Source organism: Harpia harpyja, chromosome 7 (assembly GCF_026419915.1).
Source record: "Harpia harpyja isolate bHarHar1 chromosome 7, bHarHar1 primary haplotype, whole genome shotgun sequence".
Taxonomy (NCBI): Eukaryota; Metazoa; Chordata; class Aves; order Accipitriformes; family Accipitridae; genus Harpia; species Harpia harpyja.
This window is the reverse complement of record NC_068946.1, coordinates 38,373,538-38,387,487: the sequence shown is the minus strand read 5'-3', so window position 1 is coordinate 38,387,487 and position 13,950 is coordinate 38,373,538. Positions and strand designations below refer to the sequence as shown.

At 40.0% G+C, this 13,950-nt stretch overlaps 1 protein-coding gene across 5 annotated transcripts in view; it reads left to right on the top strand.

The window, feature by feature from the left end:
* TANK (TRAF family member associated NFKB activator) overlaps nucleotides 1–13,696 on the top strand; it is a 33,835-nt gene extending 20,139 nt beyond the window's left edge. For 3 of the 5 annotated variants that reach the window (XM_052792208.1, XM_052792211.1, XM_052792212.1), the window contains 3 exons: nucleotides 348–466; nucleotides 2,095–2,678; nucleotides 7,021–8,546. In XM_052792208.1, coding sequence (XP_052648168.1) covers nucleotides 348–466; nucleotides 2,095–2,678; nucleotides 7,021–7,188 — 871 coding nt within the window. In that variant the 3' untranslated portion in view covers nucleotides 7,189–8,546. Of the gene's footprint in view, nucleotides 1–347; nucleotides 467–2,094; nucleotides 2,679–7,020; nucleotides 8,547–8,584 lie in introns of those variants that run through there. The other 2 variants (XM_052792210.1, XM_052792209.1) reach the window with 2 other exon arrangements.
* The last annotated feature ends 254 nt before the right edge of the window (nucleotides 13,697–13,950 follow it).

The following is a 13,950-nucleotide window of genomic DNA, read 5'->3' as shown; positions in this document are numbered from 1 at the left end:
CTTGTGAAAGATAAGCTGTTCCACAAAATACCTGAGGGAACTGAAAGAAATGTAAAGGCTGGATTTTGGGGGGCGGGGGGGGGGGGGTGTCCCTGCAGGGTCAGGCCCTAAGCTCAAATGTATGTGTGTGTGATATGACTAAACAGCTCTTTGACAACATTTTCTTTTCCCTTTTCTGCTTGCTTTTACTGAGGAGAACAAAAATACGTATACATATGTTGAAGAACAAGGTATCCAAGAAAAGTAGCTTACACTATTGTTTTTCTCTGGTTTGTGGGTGTGACTAGATTAAAGGTCACAACAAGCTGAATTGGTTGACTCTTTAATTTACAATTTTGATCTTCCAGGGAGAATCTGGAGACTATTTTCCAGGACATGAAAGAAGAGTGTCATCGAATATGTATGCTAGCCAGAGAACAAACAGACCAACTGAGTAAATTTAAGATAAAGCCAGAACCTGAAACTGGTAATATCATACTTAAACTCTTATTGTGATTCAACTGTTTGAAAGCTTTGCTTTATATTTGAAAATACTGTAAATTACACATACATAGAAGTAGTTCTACTGTTTACCATCTGCCTTTTTCAAGTCTGTTCACATGGTGCTCAGTATTTCACCAAGAAAACGCACCGCCAGTTTTGGCATTCTATGACGAATGCTCCAAATCACATGCTATAAAAGACAGTCATCACATCAATGGCTCTTGTAATTGTTTTGTCCCTTGGAGTGAGAGGCAGGCATTTACTACATGTGATATCCTATCATATTGTGTGAATGACAGCACTTGCTTGCTTTTAATTTAGCTGTCAGTTCAAAAGATGTCTGTTATGAATGTCTCTAGCCCCATATCTGTTAGAGGAAAACTGCCGGACTGAGGACAGTCAGAGGACTTATTTTCTAGACTTCCTTGTGCAGAGTTTTGAATACTGTTTTGTTATATGGGACAAGAGCTTAATCCAACACTTCCTGAAAACAACAGAAAGGCTTGATTTTTATTGCACCTGGAAGAGATCCTGAATGTCTGGTTCTCTTAATGCTTACATTTAATATAATGTTAATATGGGTATTCCTTACTAGCTTTTCTTAATAGGAGGATCAGACTTTTAAGTGATTTCAAAAAACACCTGTCAAACTTACACAGTTGAAGCAAAAGACACAGATTTCAGCACTTGCTTCTAATTTAGGTTATGCCATTACTGAAGTTTTGTTACATGAAGTGCTAATGGGTAGCTTGTGGCTTCAAATTGCTATTTCTGAACTGTATTGTTATATTCTGATTGTACACTACTAAACTTTATTATTTGGGGCTGGGAATTTTGGGGGATGAGTGCTTGGGAACTTACTTCAGAATGGATTTGTTTTTCTTAAATAAGTGCCTAACTCAGCTGTGTGAAAAGCTATACATGATATAATTGGCTTGATTTCTGTTACTTCTGTGGCCCACTTTACTACAATATCTGAGTGATGTCAGAAGGCTGCTATACAATAAATGTGTACTGAAGTTATTATCTCACCTGATTAGGAGTAACCATATATATTATTACCATTTTTGTTAATAAAGTGCCGAAAATGAAGGAGCAGTTCTCAAAACAAAGGGAAAATATGGTCCTACTTCTGAATAGTTATTGTTTAAATATTTACCTAATTTGGAAACCTAGTGGGAGTTTGGTACCTGAATACCTTCTAAAATCATGCTCATGGTGCCTAGCATGTTCTTGGCGCCATGTGAAATGGTTTTGGTTCCAGCTTCTATTTCTGCCAGAACACTTCAGTTAATATATGCAAGTATGTGTTAAGAGTATGGGACAACATAATTTTCAATAAAATGAAAGTGTTTATAGACATAAATCAAAGAGAAATAGAATTATTAGAACAGAATTATTTCCTTTTATTTCTGTTCTGATAGTTTTTGTGTCGGAGCTAATGTTTTTGAAAGAGAACTATGCCTCAAACTGATTTCAAAGAGAAAAAATAAAGGTTAAAAAGCCAAGAAGGAAGATCAAAAACCGCTCAGGAAAAATACCTCAACACCACACCTTTAATAACTATACTTCAGTGGACTATTTAATGTTTTCTTCATTCTTTCTTCGCAGAAATACAGTTTTCCATGCCGATACAGTGTACTGATAAAACTGATGAACAAGCAGAAGAGCTTTTTAAGCCTCGGGTTATAAAGGATATAAATAGAGGTGCATCATGCATCACATCTATCACACCAAGAGGAGTGGGCCAAGATGAGGACAACAACTCTGTAGAATCACTTTCTAAATTTAATGTCAAGTTTCCACCTACAGACAATGACTCTGCTTTCTTGCAGAGCACTCAGGAAAAACCAACAGTTCCTTGTACTGGTATAGCTGAAAACATGCTTCAAGATCATCATTTTAACCTGGAGCACAGAGACCGTGCTGTTAACCTCAGTAAATTGGAACCTAACTCATTTGAAGCTCATGGAGTTGATCTCATGACCTCAGCTTTACAAAGCTTAACTACTGTTGACAAAACAAACCCCCCAAATCATGCAAACATGCCCATAGAAAATGCCTGTGACAAAACATGTTTAAAAACAACAGACACTGGTTTCACATTTGTACCTAAGCACACAAACCAGGGTGTACCTGAAGTAATTTTTTCTTCTTTAGAAGCTGCTGGGACAACCATCAGAGGTCCTCATCAGGTATCTTTCTATAAATACTGTACATTTCAAAAAATGGCAATGATTCAGACAACCACTTTGCAAGGATCTTTGAGACAGGATTAATATATTCTATGAGGTATCTCATCAGTCTTTTTTTAAGACAATACTTCTTGACAGTTCTTCTTCCTGACATTGAAGTATGTGTACAAGGCACTTTTCCCGTGAAAGGGCAGGAATTCAAGCAGATGTAAGCACTGGATATGCTTGCACAAATTTCAGTTCATTTAGATATTAATTGTTTCTATATCTATTTCCAAGCTGTCATTAATTGTAAGTTGCCCCCTAGATTGCTTTCTTTCTACACTTGATCTCAGTTGAATAGGACACATAATTGTTTTAATTGTTTTTAATGTACAGCAGAGAATATCACAAATGGACTAATTAAAAAGCTGAACAGATAAATACTTCACTGTGGAAAAATGATCTACTTTTTATCTCAGTCTGAGGTATAAACAGCACCCTATTCCTCCCCTCTAAGAAAACTTGAAATTTTTTCTTCATAGTTTAAGCAGTCAAGGGGGAAAGCATATTTATTTTTTCAAATGAAAGGAAGCTCACTAAAATACTTTATTTTAGGTTTATGTAGGTACTTCAGGCTTGAATTTCAGTTATAGCTACTTGAAGTCCATGGGAGGTTCTGAAAGCAAGGCCCAGTTGCTGTAATGCAGAAAAACATTTCAGCAGGTTCCAACAATGACATCTCTGAATACTTTGCTTCTTTTGTGTAACATCCTGTCTCAACTGAAATTGCTTGCAAAGTTATTGTGGACCTTTATAGACTGATTTTTTTTACATTTCTGTGGCTTCTCTCACACCTTGTGAGAGGACAGCTTTTCAAGAATAAGCAAATAGCAATATTTAGGAATTCTGTGAGGGTGGATTTGGCATATTTTTACTATTTACATTGATGTGTTTTTGTGTTCTTTGGTAATGACAAGGTACATGCAGCAGAAGAGCTTACCTCTCAATTTGGCCACTGCATGACATGCAAAACTAGCATTTGGAAAGTGTAGGACATGATAGCTTTGATGTTTTCTTCTCCTAAAACATATCCAGCCGAGTTTAATTTTCTATTGCAAACCAGTTTTGGCTGAAGAGTTTAAAGCATGGAAAGTCTGCTGTTCTTCATCGTTGTATTTTGAACTATAAGCCTGATTTTTCAAAATGCATTTTAAATACCTATTTGTAATGTAGGAGATCTCAATTTTATACCAACTTCCTAATCACAGTTTTTATTGTGCTTTAGTTTTCATTGGGTCCTCAGTTAAAGTTGTGACTGAGTTAAGCAAATGAAACCATTTATTTTATCACTGGTAGAATTCCTGTGGAGCTGTGAAGCATTCACTCCATTGCTTGTTACTATCCTCTTTTTCTGTACTTGCTCTCCAGCTTGTTCTTTTACTAGTTAGTCTGTGTATTCATTTTTCAATAGATGGCACCCTGCATTGTATATTACAGCAAGTGAAACAGCTGGTATGTGATTATAAATTGATAGGGGAGTATGCAGCTTAAAAAGTAGAGAAGAATTACGGTTGAATAGCAGTAAGCCTTTGGTTTGATCATTGGTATTTCTGCAAAATAAATTAATTCGGAGCCATCATTTAAAATGTAAATTATCTGCTTTGTGGCGAAAAATGTAACAATGCTAACACTTGGAGAAAAGAAAGCTAATGGTGAACTGTTTCAGTATTTGTAAGTCATATCTACAATAGCACTGTAGAACATATAGAACATTGAATAAAATGTTGCATCTTATCCAGAAGCTTGTTTGAAACAAGCCAGTATTACTTAAGAATCCTCTGTATATCCATATATTTAAACATCAATCACCTTTATTCAGCTGCCTTCAGAAGAGGTTAAGCATTTTTCCCAGTGAATTGGACTCAGCTTTAGAGGTTTTTTTCTGTTAATTGTGCTAAAGATTTGATTCACAGATAATACATATGTAGATTAAAATACTAATGTTTTTTAAAAGTTACTTGCATACGTGCCCTTTCAACTATATAAACCTTAGCAAAGGTTTATGCATAGACTTGTTCTTAGTTACACTGCTTACAGCTTTCATCATCCCTGCCACTGGTGAAGCTCCAGTAAGGAGGAATTCTATACCTGATTTTTTTTTCCCTAGTGTAGATAAAACTTTCAAGTATTTACTACATATGTTAACTTATAAAATGGAAAACCCCATAAATGCAATAGATTTGGCAACAGTAAGTTCTTGGAACTGCTCTCAGTTGCTGTAATAAATTTAGCTCTTTCCTTCTATGTGGATACTAAAAGTGAAAACTCAATACTGTTTTCTTAGGATGTAACTTTTTAAAAAAAACATGTGACTGAAAAGAGCAGCAGATTAAAATAAACATGGGTATTAGTGGACCTAGGATTTTACAGACTACATTTAACTGAGACTTGCATATAGATGCATGTGTTTATTGGTATTCACAGTTTGAGGGGGTTGTTTCTACCAGAAGTATTTCTAAGAAGGTTCATGATTTTAAAAGCAAATTGATAGTCGATTGATCTTAATCTGAATATTAATGTTTTTGAAATGGAACATCTGCTTAAATATATCCCTATTCTGAAAAGCATATCAAGCACATGCTTAACGCTTAAAGAAAGAAATGGAAGTTAAGTGCCTGCCTCAGTGGATTGCTTAAAGAGTACCTCCCCTTGTGCTTCCAAGATTAGAAATCTTAGTATGTCCTTTGTGGGGCTTTTACAATACTATTTTATCTTTTTTCAAATGGTGCTTTACATTATAAGTTATTAGAAACAAGTAATTCTAAACACATTTCTGCAGGGATGTTTAAGTGTGTCAGTGTCTAGATAGATTTAATATGCAATTTACACCAGCAACATACAATAAGTAGACTCTTTGAGCTGAAAAAAGTGGTGTGATTGCACTTAATTACTAATTAGTCAATTTAATTATATGGATTGCTGACCATAATGAAAGACAGTAAATCTGCCATTGCTATCTCATAAGCTAAACACTGTTTAAATAGGGAATGGACAGGAAATTGACTCCAAGAAGTTTAGCTGGTTTAAAAAGAAGGTTTAACTACTATGAAAGCCAGGTTAGTTGTACAGTGAGTTACCATGGGAGGAATAAACAATAGATTCTAACTATTTGGCATGATGAAATTTGAATAAGAGCTGAAAATTAAAATTCTTGGGTAAGTATCGATAGCAAGAAATCTAAAACTTCTCAAGAAACTACTTTCTGAAGTATTCTTGCTTGCCTTTCCATGTTTGAGTGAAGCAAGAGAGAAGAAAACTGAGCCAAAAAAACTGTAGGGCGCTCTCCTCTTCTAGGTTCCATCCCCACGTAGAGCTTATACCAGCTTGCTGCCATTCTGTCTACTTTGCAGTCACAGCAGTATGCATTTAGTTTTCAATTTACTCAAAACCTAATCATCCTGGCCATATAACGTAACTATGTATTTTATCTTGTGCTGCTAACACTAAAGTAATTAATTTTTAACTTTACTTTGAAAACTGGTAGAAGACTTTTTGATTCTTACCTGGTATGATGCTAAATAATTAGTGTGCACTCTGACTTAAAGTATGTATGAGGCTGAAGTCCCTTGAACTCCAATGTCAGGTAAACAGACTTGCTGGCTTTAAACTAACTAGCTCAGGGACCAAGAGCAGAACAGCTGCTGAACCAAGTTTAGCGTAGTTTACAGAATTGCCTGAATGCATGGATAGATATTCAGATGGTCCCATTGAGTTTGATGCTGTCATGGCAGAAGGAATCCCAAAACAGATTATTTGAGACACAATTACACTAAAAGGCAGAGCAAATAAGTAACTTAAGCCATATGACATTGGTTCTAGTCATTTTGTAAGTAAACTGAAAACTAGTTATGTGTCAGTAAGAATAGAAATAAAATATTCATATTAACTCTGTACAAGAAACATTTTATTCTAAGGTAAAAATGTGTTTTCTCATTTCTGTTAAATGGCTATTATGTACTACTAACTTCTACAGTAAAATACTGAAATGCAAAGTTAAAGAAAAACCTTAATATGTATCAGATTGATATTACAGACTTTTGCTCATAGCAGTATTTATCATTATTAGATAACAAGGCATTTTAAGTGTTTGCAAGGATAGTATGTTTATAGAACTTTAAAAAAATCAAAGTCCTATCTTGCTTTTCTTAAATGAGAACTCTCTAGTTAATATTTCTGGCCAGACAGGTGTAAAGGACACCTAGTTTAAAGAGGCAGGGGTTTTTAATTTATAAATATAAACCACAACATAATGTAAACCACATTGTAAACCACAGCAATAATCATTTTCTGTTTCTTTTAGCTCATTTGGCAGCCTCGAGACAATGATTTGCTGGCACAAGCTTATACAGACTCTGAACTGAATCAGTGTGGAATATGTGAATTCTGTCGAGAAGTTTTCCCACCATCTATAACATCTAAGGAAGATTTTCTTCGGCATCTGAATTCCCACTTTAAAGTACAGTCTTAATGTATGAGAATTCAATGGATCACTGTTTCTGCATACATTTGATTTTTTTTATTCAATAGATATGCTAAGAATTTAAGAATTAAGACTTCTTGTAACAAGAACTCATGGCTGAAATTGTCAGATAAGCACATTTTTAATTGTCCTTTGACAAGGTAAAATGAAACTGTCAGTAATTCGTATTATTGCTTTTTATGCTTCAATATTACCTTTGAGAATGATGTTAAACAACTTTTTTTGGTTGGGTTTTTTTTTTTTTGCAATTAATCATTGCATGAATAGGCCCAAAGTCATGATTATATTAATGAGTGTGTACTTGCAGGATTAATGCCTTAATCTGGCTGGGGAAATTGGTGTAATGCTAGGATTTTTTTCTCAATATCCGGTGATGTGGTTATGTTCTCCTTGAAGTAAACAGGAAGAGAAGTAGGTTCTCATTTTTCATTTCTATTATAAAATTTCAAAATTTAACTTAAAATAGTGAACCTCTTAATTCAGATTCTTCCAAAATCATCACAGTAACTGAATGCCAGGAGTGCCAAAATTAGGATAGGCTTGTTCACTAATGTAACTGAATGGTTGACTTTCCCAGATGAATTGTTTACTAGAGAGTAATCACACACAGGACATAAATGACCCTTTTGCCAAAATCTAATGGTACCAATTTTATGGATTTCTGTTACACGTTATAAAAAATAACAATTTTGTTCCTGTACCTTTCTATCATTAATAATTAGTAAAAATACTTTAATGGAAAAGGTTATATTAGTATGAAGGATAGAGCAAGAAAAGGTTAAACTTTCCCTAAAACTAAGAATACCAGAGATTATTTACCTTTCCTTCTGGTTTGCTATGAAGGACTACTCAAGTGTGTTACAGCCTAGAAAGGAAAGGGGAAAACCTTATCACCCAAACCTCAGTGACTTCATTTTTAACCTGAATATGCTTAGTGGCTTTCTCAATGCAATTTAAATTTGTGTTTAGGTGAAACATTGCTTTCTGATAAAGTTTGCACATTTTCTGGATTTATTGGGATCAAATTAAAGGGGGGGCTTTACTAAGTAATTTAAATTAATGATAAAGGGCGACTTGGAGCTTTTTTTTGCATTTGAACTGAGTATAGGTTTTAGTCCTGATATTTGATAATTAGCATTAATATTTTTATAGCAACAAAGCACAACAGTTTCTCTTTTTAAAGATCAGTTCGCAGGTGACCAATTGCTAGAAGAATTAACACCTGCATAATTTTTAGAAGTGGATTTTTTGGCAATTATTTTCTCTATCTTAAACATCTCATGTTTGTGACTGGCTGTCAACAGAGTGTACTGTAATAAACAGCAGTGTACAGTGCATGTCTGCTACATGACCTGGATAAAGAGTTTGTTACTATTAACAACAGCTCCGAAGCCCCGGCAGTCCCCAGCGCTGAGGAGGATAGGTTCATCCCTGTCCTCGCCGTGCGGCGTGTGAAGTACCTCCCCAGAGAGCACGGCGGAGGGTGGTTCCTGGGAGAGGCAGAAGTTCCAGGATTGGGAGGAGAGAAGGGGATTCGCACATCTCCAGCCAGCCCGACACAAAACCGACTTGTCCTCTCAACCGTGAAATTCGAGCTCAGGAGCTCGCGTTATTAAGAGCTGAACAAACTGCGAATCACCTTTAAAGCAAATAAAGTCATCTGTTCCTCCGCACCGCCTCCCCATGCACGGACGCCTTTCCCCCATGAGCTCTTCGGCGGGCAGAGAAGGCAGCCCTGCGCCGAGCCCCAGTCTCCGCACTGGGCCGCGGTTCTTTGTTGCTGGAGGCAGCCTGGCACCCCGGCCCCGCCGGCAGAGCTGCGGCCTCCCCTGCAGCCAGGGCGGGGCGGGGGGGGGAGAAAGCGGGTGGGACACGGTTGTCCAAAGGCTTTTGTCGACCAGCAGAACCCATCCGTCTCCCGCTATGGAGAATGGTTGGAATGTTTCCTGTCCACTAAGAGAGCTCCTGCCTAGTGCGGCGTCTTAGGAAGCTGTTTAATTCTGCGGGCTTAAGACTATTGCTGCCTGAGGACGTCCAGATAGGCTCACCGATCAGACCACTGCGAGGGGCACCAGTCTGGTTTAAAAATAACTAAATAAATCTCAGGCTAAGCAGTTGTGAGCGACTTGAAGTGGGAGGTGAGTGCGGTCCCTAAGTGGGCCGGCCCCACTCATACAGCTTTCCTGGAGGAGGCTGCTGCTGCCAGGAGGGACATCTGCTTTATTACACTCACCAGAGGAGGCTCGGTGTTCCTCCCCTCCGCTCCCCCTTCCGCACAGGCTCAACTCAGCAGAGGAGGTTGAATCCAAATGGGAAGTGGGATTTCATTAGAAATAATAATAATAAATCTGGGGGGAGGAAGCGGAACTCGAGAGAGCCGCAGGCTCGTGCCAAGGCGTACTACCGAATTCCTCCTCTCCCAGGGCTAGCGGAGTCCTTCCCGGGGTAGCCCCGGGGCTGAAGCTGCTTGCAGGGCTCCCGTAGGGGTTCTCCTGTCCCGCTGCCCCGCGCCGACGGTACGCGACGCGTGAAGCCCCACGCTTACAGCCCGTATTCGCGGGACCTCTAGTTCTGACTTGAAAGCAAGGAAGCAAACCGCTCCCCTTGCCTATGTGGAGGTTTCTGAGGGGCACGCTGTGGCGCTACGGCTGCCTCAGCCTGGCGCAAGGGCTCGGTGCCGGCGGCCGAGGAGAACACATGTAGCTCCTCTGCCTCTCCGGCTAACTCGACAGCTGCTCGTAGCTCCAGTAATTAGACTGTCAGTGCTTGTTAGAGGAGAGGAAAACGCTCCTATGACAGATTCCACGAGTCCTCTGTTTTTTAAGATCTCACAGAAATCACCAGAGCATTAACTGAGGTCTCTTCTTTCTCTGGAATGGGAAGGGAAGAAGTTCCCTCTGCCATCTCGCACCCCAATCGGAGCTCCCTTCCGACTCCCATGAAACACAGTGAATTCACTCTAAGAGGCTCAGGAGAAGTTACCTTCCTTCCCTGCCTACCCGGGAGGAAGAGAGCGCTTCCTGGCCGTGTGAAGTTACTTTTAAAATCACCTCCTCATATTGCTGAATTTAACTAAACAGATAAGTCAACAGAAATGCAGTCTTTTCTCCCTTAACTGAGCGGAGGAGTCGCTCCACACACGACCCTTCCCCATCCGAGATAATGTTAATTCAGAGGATGCTCAGGAGAGGCTGTTCCCCCTTACGAACAAAAGCACTGGAGGATCAAGCCGAGATGCTCCTACCCCCACCCATAGTTCACTCAGCAGATGAGACTCGGAGGCGATTTCTTCTCCTCCCTACCGTACATTCCCCTTTCCCCCGCAATCATACAAGGTTAACTCAACAGAGGAGTCTCAATCCAAATGGCAACTGGGATTGCATTAAAAAAAAAAAAAAACTGAAGGAAGGGGGAGAAAAAAATCAGAAATAGGGAAAGAAAAGAGAAAAAGCAGCAGGCTGATTACGAGGTGTCAAAACTGCCAGGAGCAAGAAGGTGATAGCAATCAGGGGTGAGAAGAGTGCGCCATTCGTGCGGGGCAGCTAATTATCCGTCTCATTTGAGAAGAGCAGCATTCGAGGCAGCAGCGTTCGCCTGCTGAACGGTGACAGATTGGCGCGGAGGAGAGGGGAGGTGTTAAAACAATGGAGCCGGGCTTGCGAGCGCTGCTGCATGCTAATCAGCCCGGCCTCCTTCCTTCCTTCCTTCCTTCCCTCCCTCCTTCCCTCCCTCCCTCCGCCTGCCTGCCGCGATCCCTCCTTCTCGCTGGCCGCATGGCAAGCCCAACACAATCAGGCCCCTCCGTAGCAGACAGCACCACACCCGGCAGAGGTGGTAACCCAGAGAGAGTCCCGGTGGGACGGTGCGGCGGGGCAGGCAGCACCCGGGGAGATCTGGCAGGCTGGTGGGTATTAGTGGTAGATCGCAGACCTCGCCCTTGGGGCCAGGCTTCCAGGAGCCCGTCAGTATGCATCCTCGCAAGGGGCAGAGGCGAGGAGGGAGCTCTTCGTACACGTCCTGTGGGTTCTTTATACTGACATCCCGGCTCCCCCTTCCCCGCCAGAGGACAGACAATAGCCGGCAGCGCAGTGGTGTTGCCTGGTAAGAGACAACCTACCGCCGAAGCCCCAGGCCAGGCCCGCAAAGGTGAGGGAAATGCAGAGCTGTGCCAATTACTGACGGGCTCCAGGGGCTGCGTTGCCCTCTTAGCTCTGCACAGTCACTAGAGTCCGGAATGCTAAACATGTTGTAAGCAAGCCGTACGGCCTCTCTTGGGCCTTTTGCCTCTCGGATTGCTTGGCCTTGCGAGCCTGAATGACCACACATACTCAGTTTGCACCCTGTGAGGAGGTACAAAAAGGGCTGGCCCTCCCTCGGACCAGGAACAACCCTTCCCGTTTACAAAAAGGGGCGACAGGGTCTGCAGAGAGAGGAGAAATGCTTTGTGCGGGATCGCTTTGGCCCTAGCTCTCCCAGAAGGTCCACGCTCGGCGGGACTCAGAGGGCAAACCCTAGTGCTGGAGCAGTAGCAGCCCAGCGACAGCGAGTGCTCTGCTCTGCCAGGGAGAAGCAGAGGAATGAGCGTTGGAATGTTTACTCTCCAATATTTCTCAGTTTCCATTCCATCCTGCCCTGAAAGATTTCTGATTACTATACACTTCAAAATAGTATTTATTACAGATTTACATAATCTGTATGTTTTATGTTAAGGGAATAACACATTGATGCTGTACTACTGAAAGGAGTTAATCTAAACTACATAGTGTCTGCTATAACAGAGTTCCAAGTAAAACATACCCTTGTTTCCTGGCACTGACAAGTAACACATATCCAGAAGGACACTGCCCGGCACATTAGGTAAGCTGCCAGGTGAAGCCACTGCTCCACTCCTGAACCTTCACTGGGTTATGGATCAGCACTCGGCAAAATTAAATTATATGCGTCTCTGTGTAACCTCCCATTTAATTTAACAAGTGTTATTTCAAATAGCATGTGCCTGTTTTACGACAGGATTCATGTGGGTAAGCAAACACTGAAAGGGATTAAACTGTTTTAGGCCTGAGGTAAGCAGCATGATAACTCAGGTTGAATGCTATTTAAAATAGATTTGAGTGCATGTATGGATAGGCTGTAGTAATAGCGCTTAAATTTTGTTATTCTAAGTCTGTCGTTGAGTGTACTTGATGAGATTGTCCATGAGCATACAGATGGTGAGATTTTCATGCTTCTGTGGCATACTGACATCTCAGGCTGTAAAAATAAATTTCCAGATCGCTGCAATACCTAAGAAGCAGAAAAATGCAGTCCACCTTAATGCTCAACATTCGAGTGCTCTATGTTTTAAGAGATTTTATAACACTAGATACACAAGTTTGTGCAAATCGGGAATACTGATTTAATAGATTTACAATATAAAGCAAAATTCAAGATAACCTTTGTGCCCTTTTTTAAGGAGCTTATTTTTTCTGTGCTTCTGAATTTAGACATATGGTGGATGGAGATAAAAACATGCCTTTCTTTGCTGTTATCCGTAATAATTTTTTTAAACTGTACATAAGGATGAAAGGAGGAATCGACTTTTCATTAGGTCAAGTTTAGTTTTCATTAAAAGATTCTTGGATTGTTTCTTGATTTCACATAATTTTCCAAACTGGTAACAAATTATTATATCTATTTTGATGATTTATGCTGCATCAAAAAGGTATTTGCGTCAAAGACGAATGCTGAGATATCTTCTCGAATATAGTAATAACTTTTTTTCCTGCTTATGAAGCCATAGTGTGGACTGAGCTGTGCATCAGCCTGTTCAGCCTGGAAAGCAACACTGATGTTGCTCATAAATAGCTGGGGTAGGGCACCCCTATTGGTTAATGTCTGGCCGCAGACAAGGTGCTGTGCTTATCAAGGTCTCTAAGCTGACCGAATTAAAATTTTAAATACATATATATAGCAGGGTGATATGGTGAAAATGAGCTAAAAGAAAAACATTTTGCAGAGACAAGTGCATACTTTAAAAAGGTTTAAAATATTCAATTGGTGAAAAAAATAACTACTTGTAAAAACGTGTGTATTTTCATTATGCTTAATTTGCCATTCAAAACAAGTTTTTCTTAATAAGCTCTATTGTTTCTATCTGTTTTGTGAAATGTAATACGTGTGAGACAGAAAGCAGACTCGGAATGTGAATGAGTCTTGTTTTCTCTTTCTCTCTTTCTTTCTATCGTTTTTTAAATAGAACTTTATTCATATTCACAGGCATCTTTAAGTCGAGAAAAGGATTAATGGAAGTGGCATGGCATTCCTGAGGTCATGATCTGAAAAGATGAAACACGAAATCTTATCTGCTAGTCTTTTCCTATATCTTATTTCTGTGCAATATAAAAGTCTCCATAAGCAAAACACTCTATGGTTAATAGTTATGTTTTCGCTCTCAGCAGTGACACAAGCTTTGTCAGGTTTTCGCTGTTTGCATAGTTCATTAAAATACTTCGATAAATGACTCGGTTTTTTTTTAAATCACCACACTATCACCCGAGTAAAAACATCTATATCCTCCCAATCCTGCAGTGTCAAAAAGTATAGTCTCTCAGGGCAAAAGGTTACGGAGCCTTCATAAAGGTTTCCCATCTGTCATCAAGCGCGACTTCAAGCCCTCTAGGTGCTGTGAAAATTATTTTCTGCGGAATTCTCCAGCCCAAAGATGCCATCCTCTTAATTACAAGCATTTGAGATCAGGAACGCCACCGAATT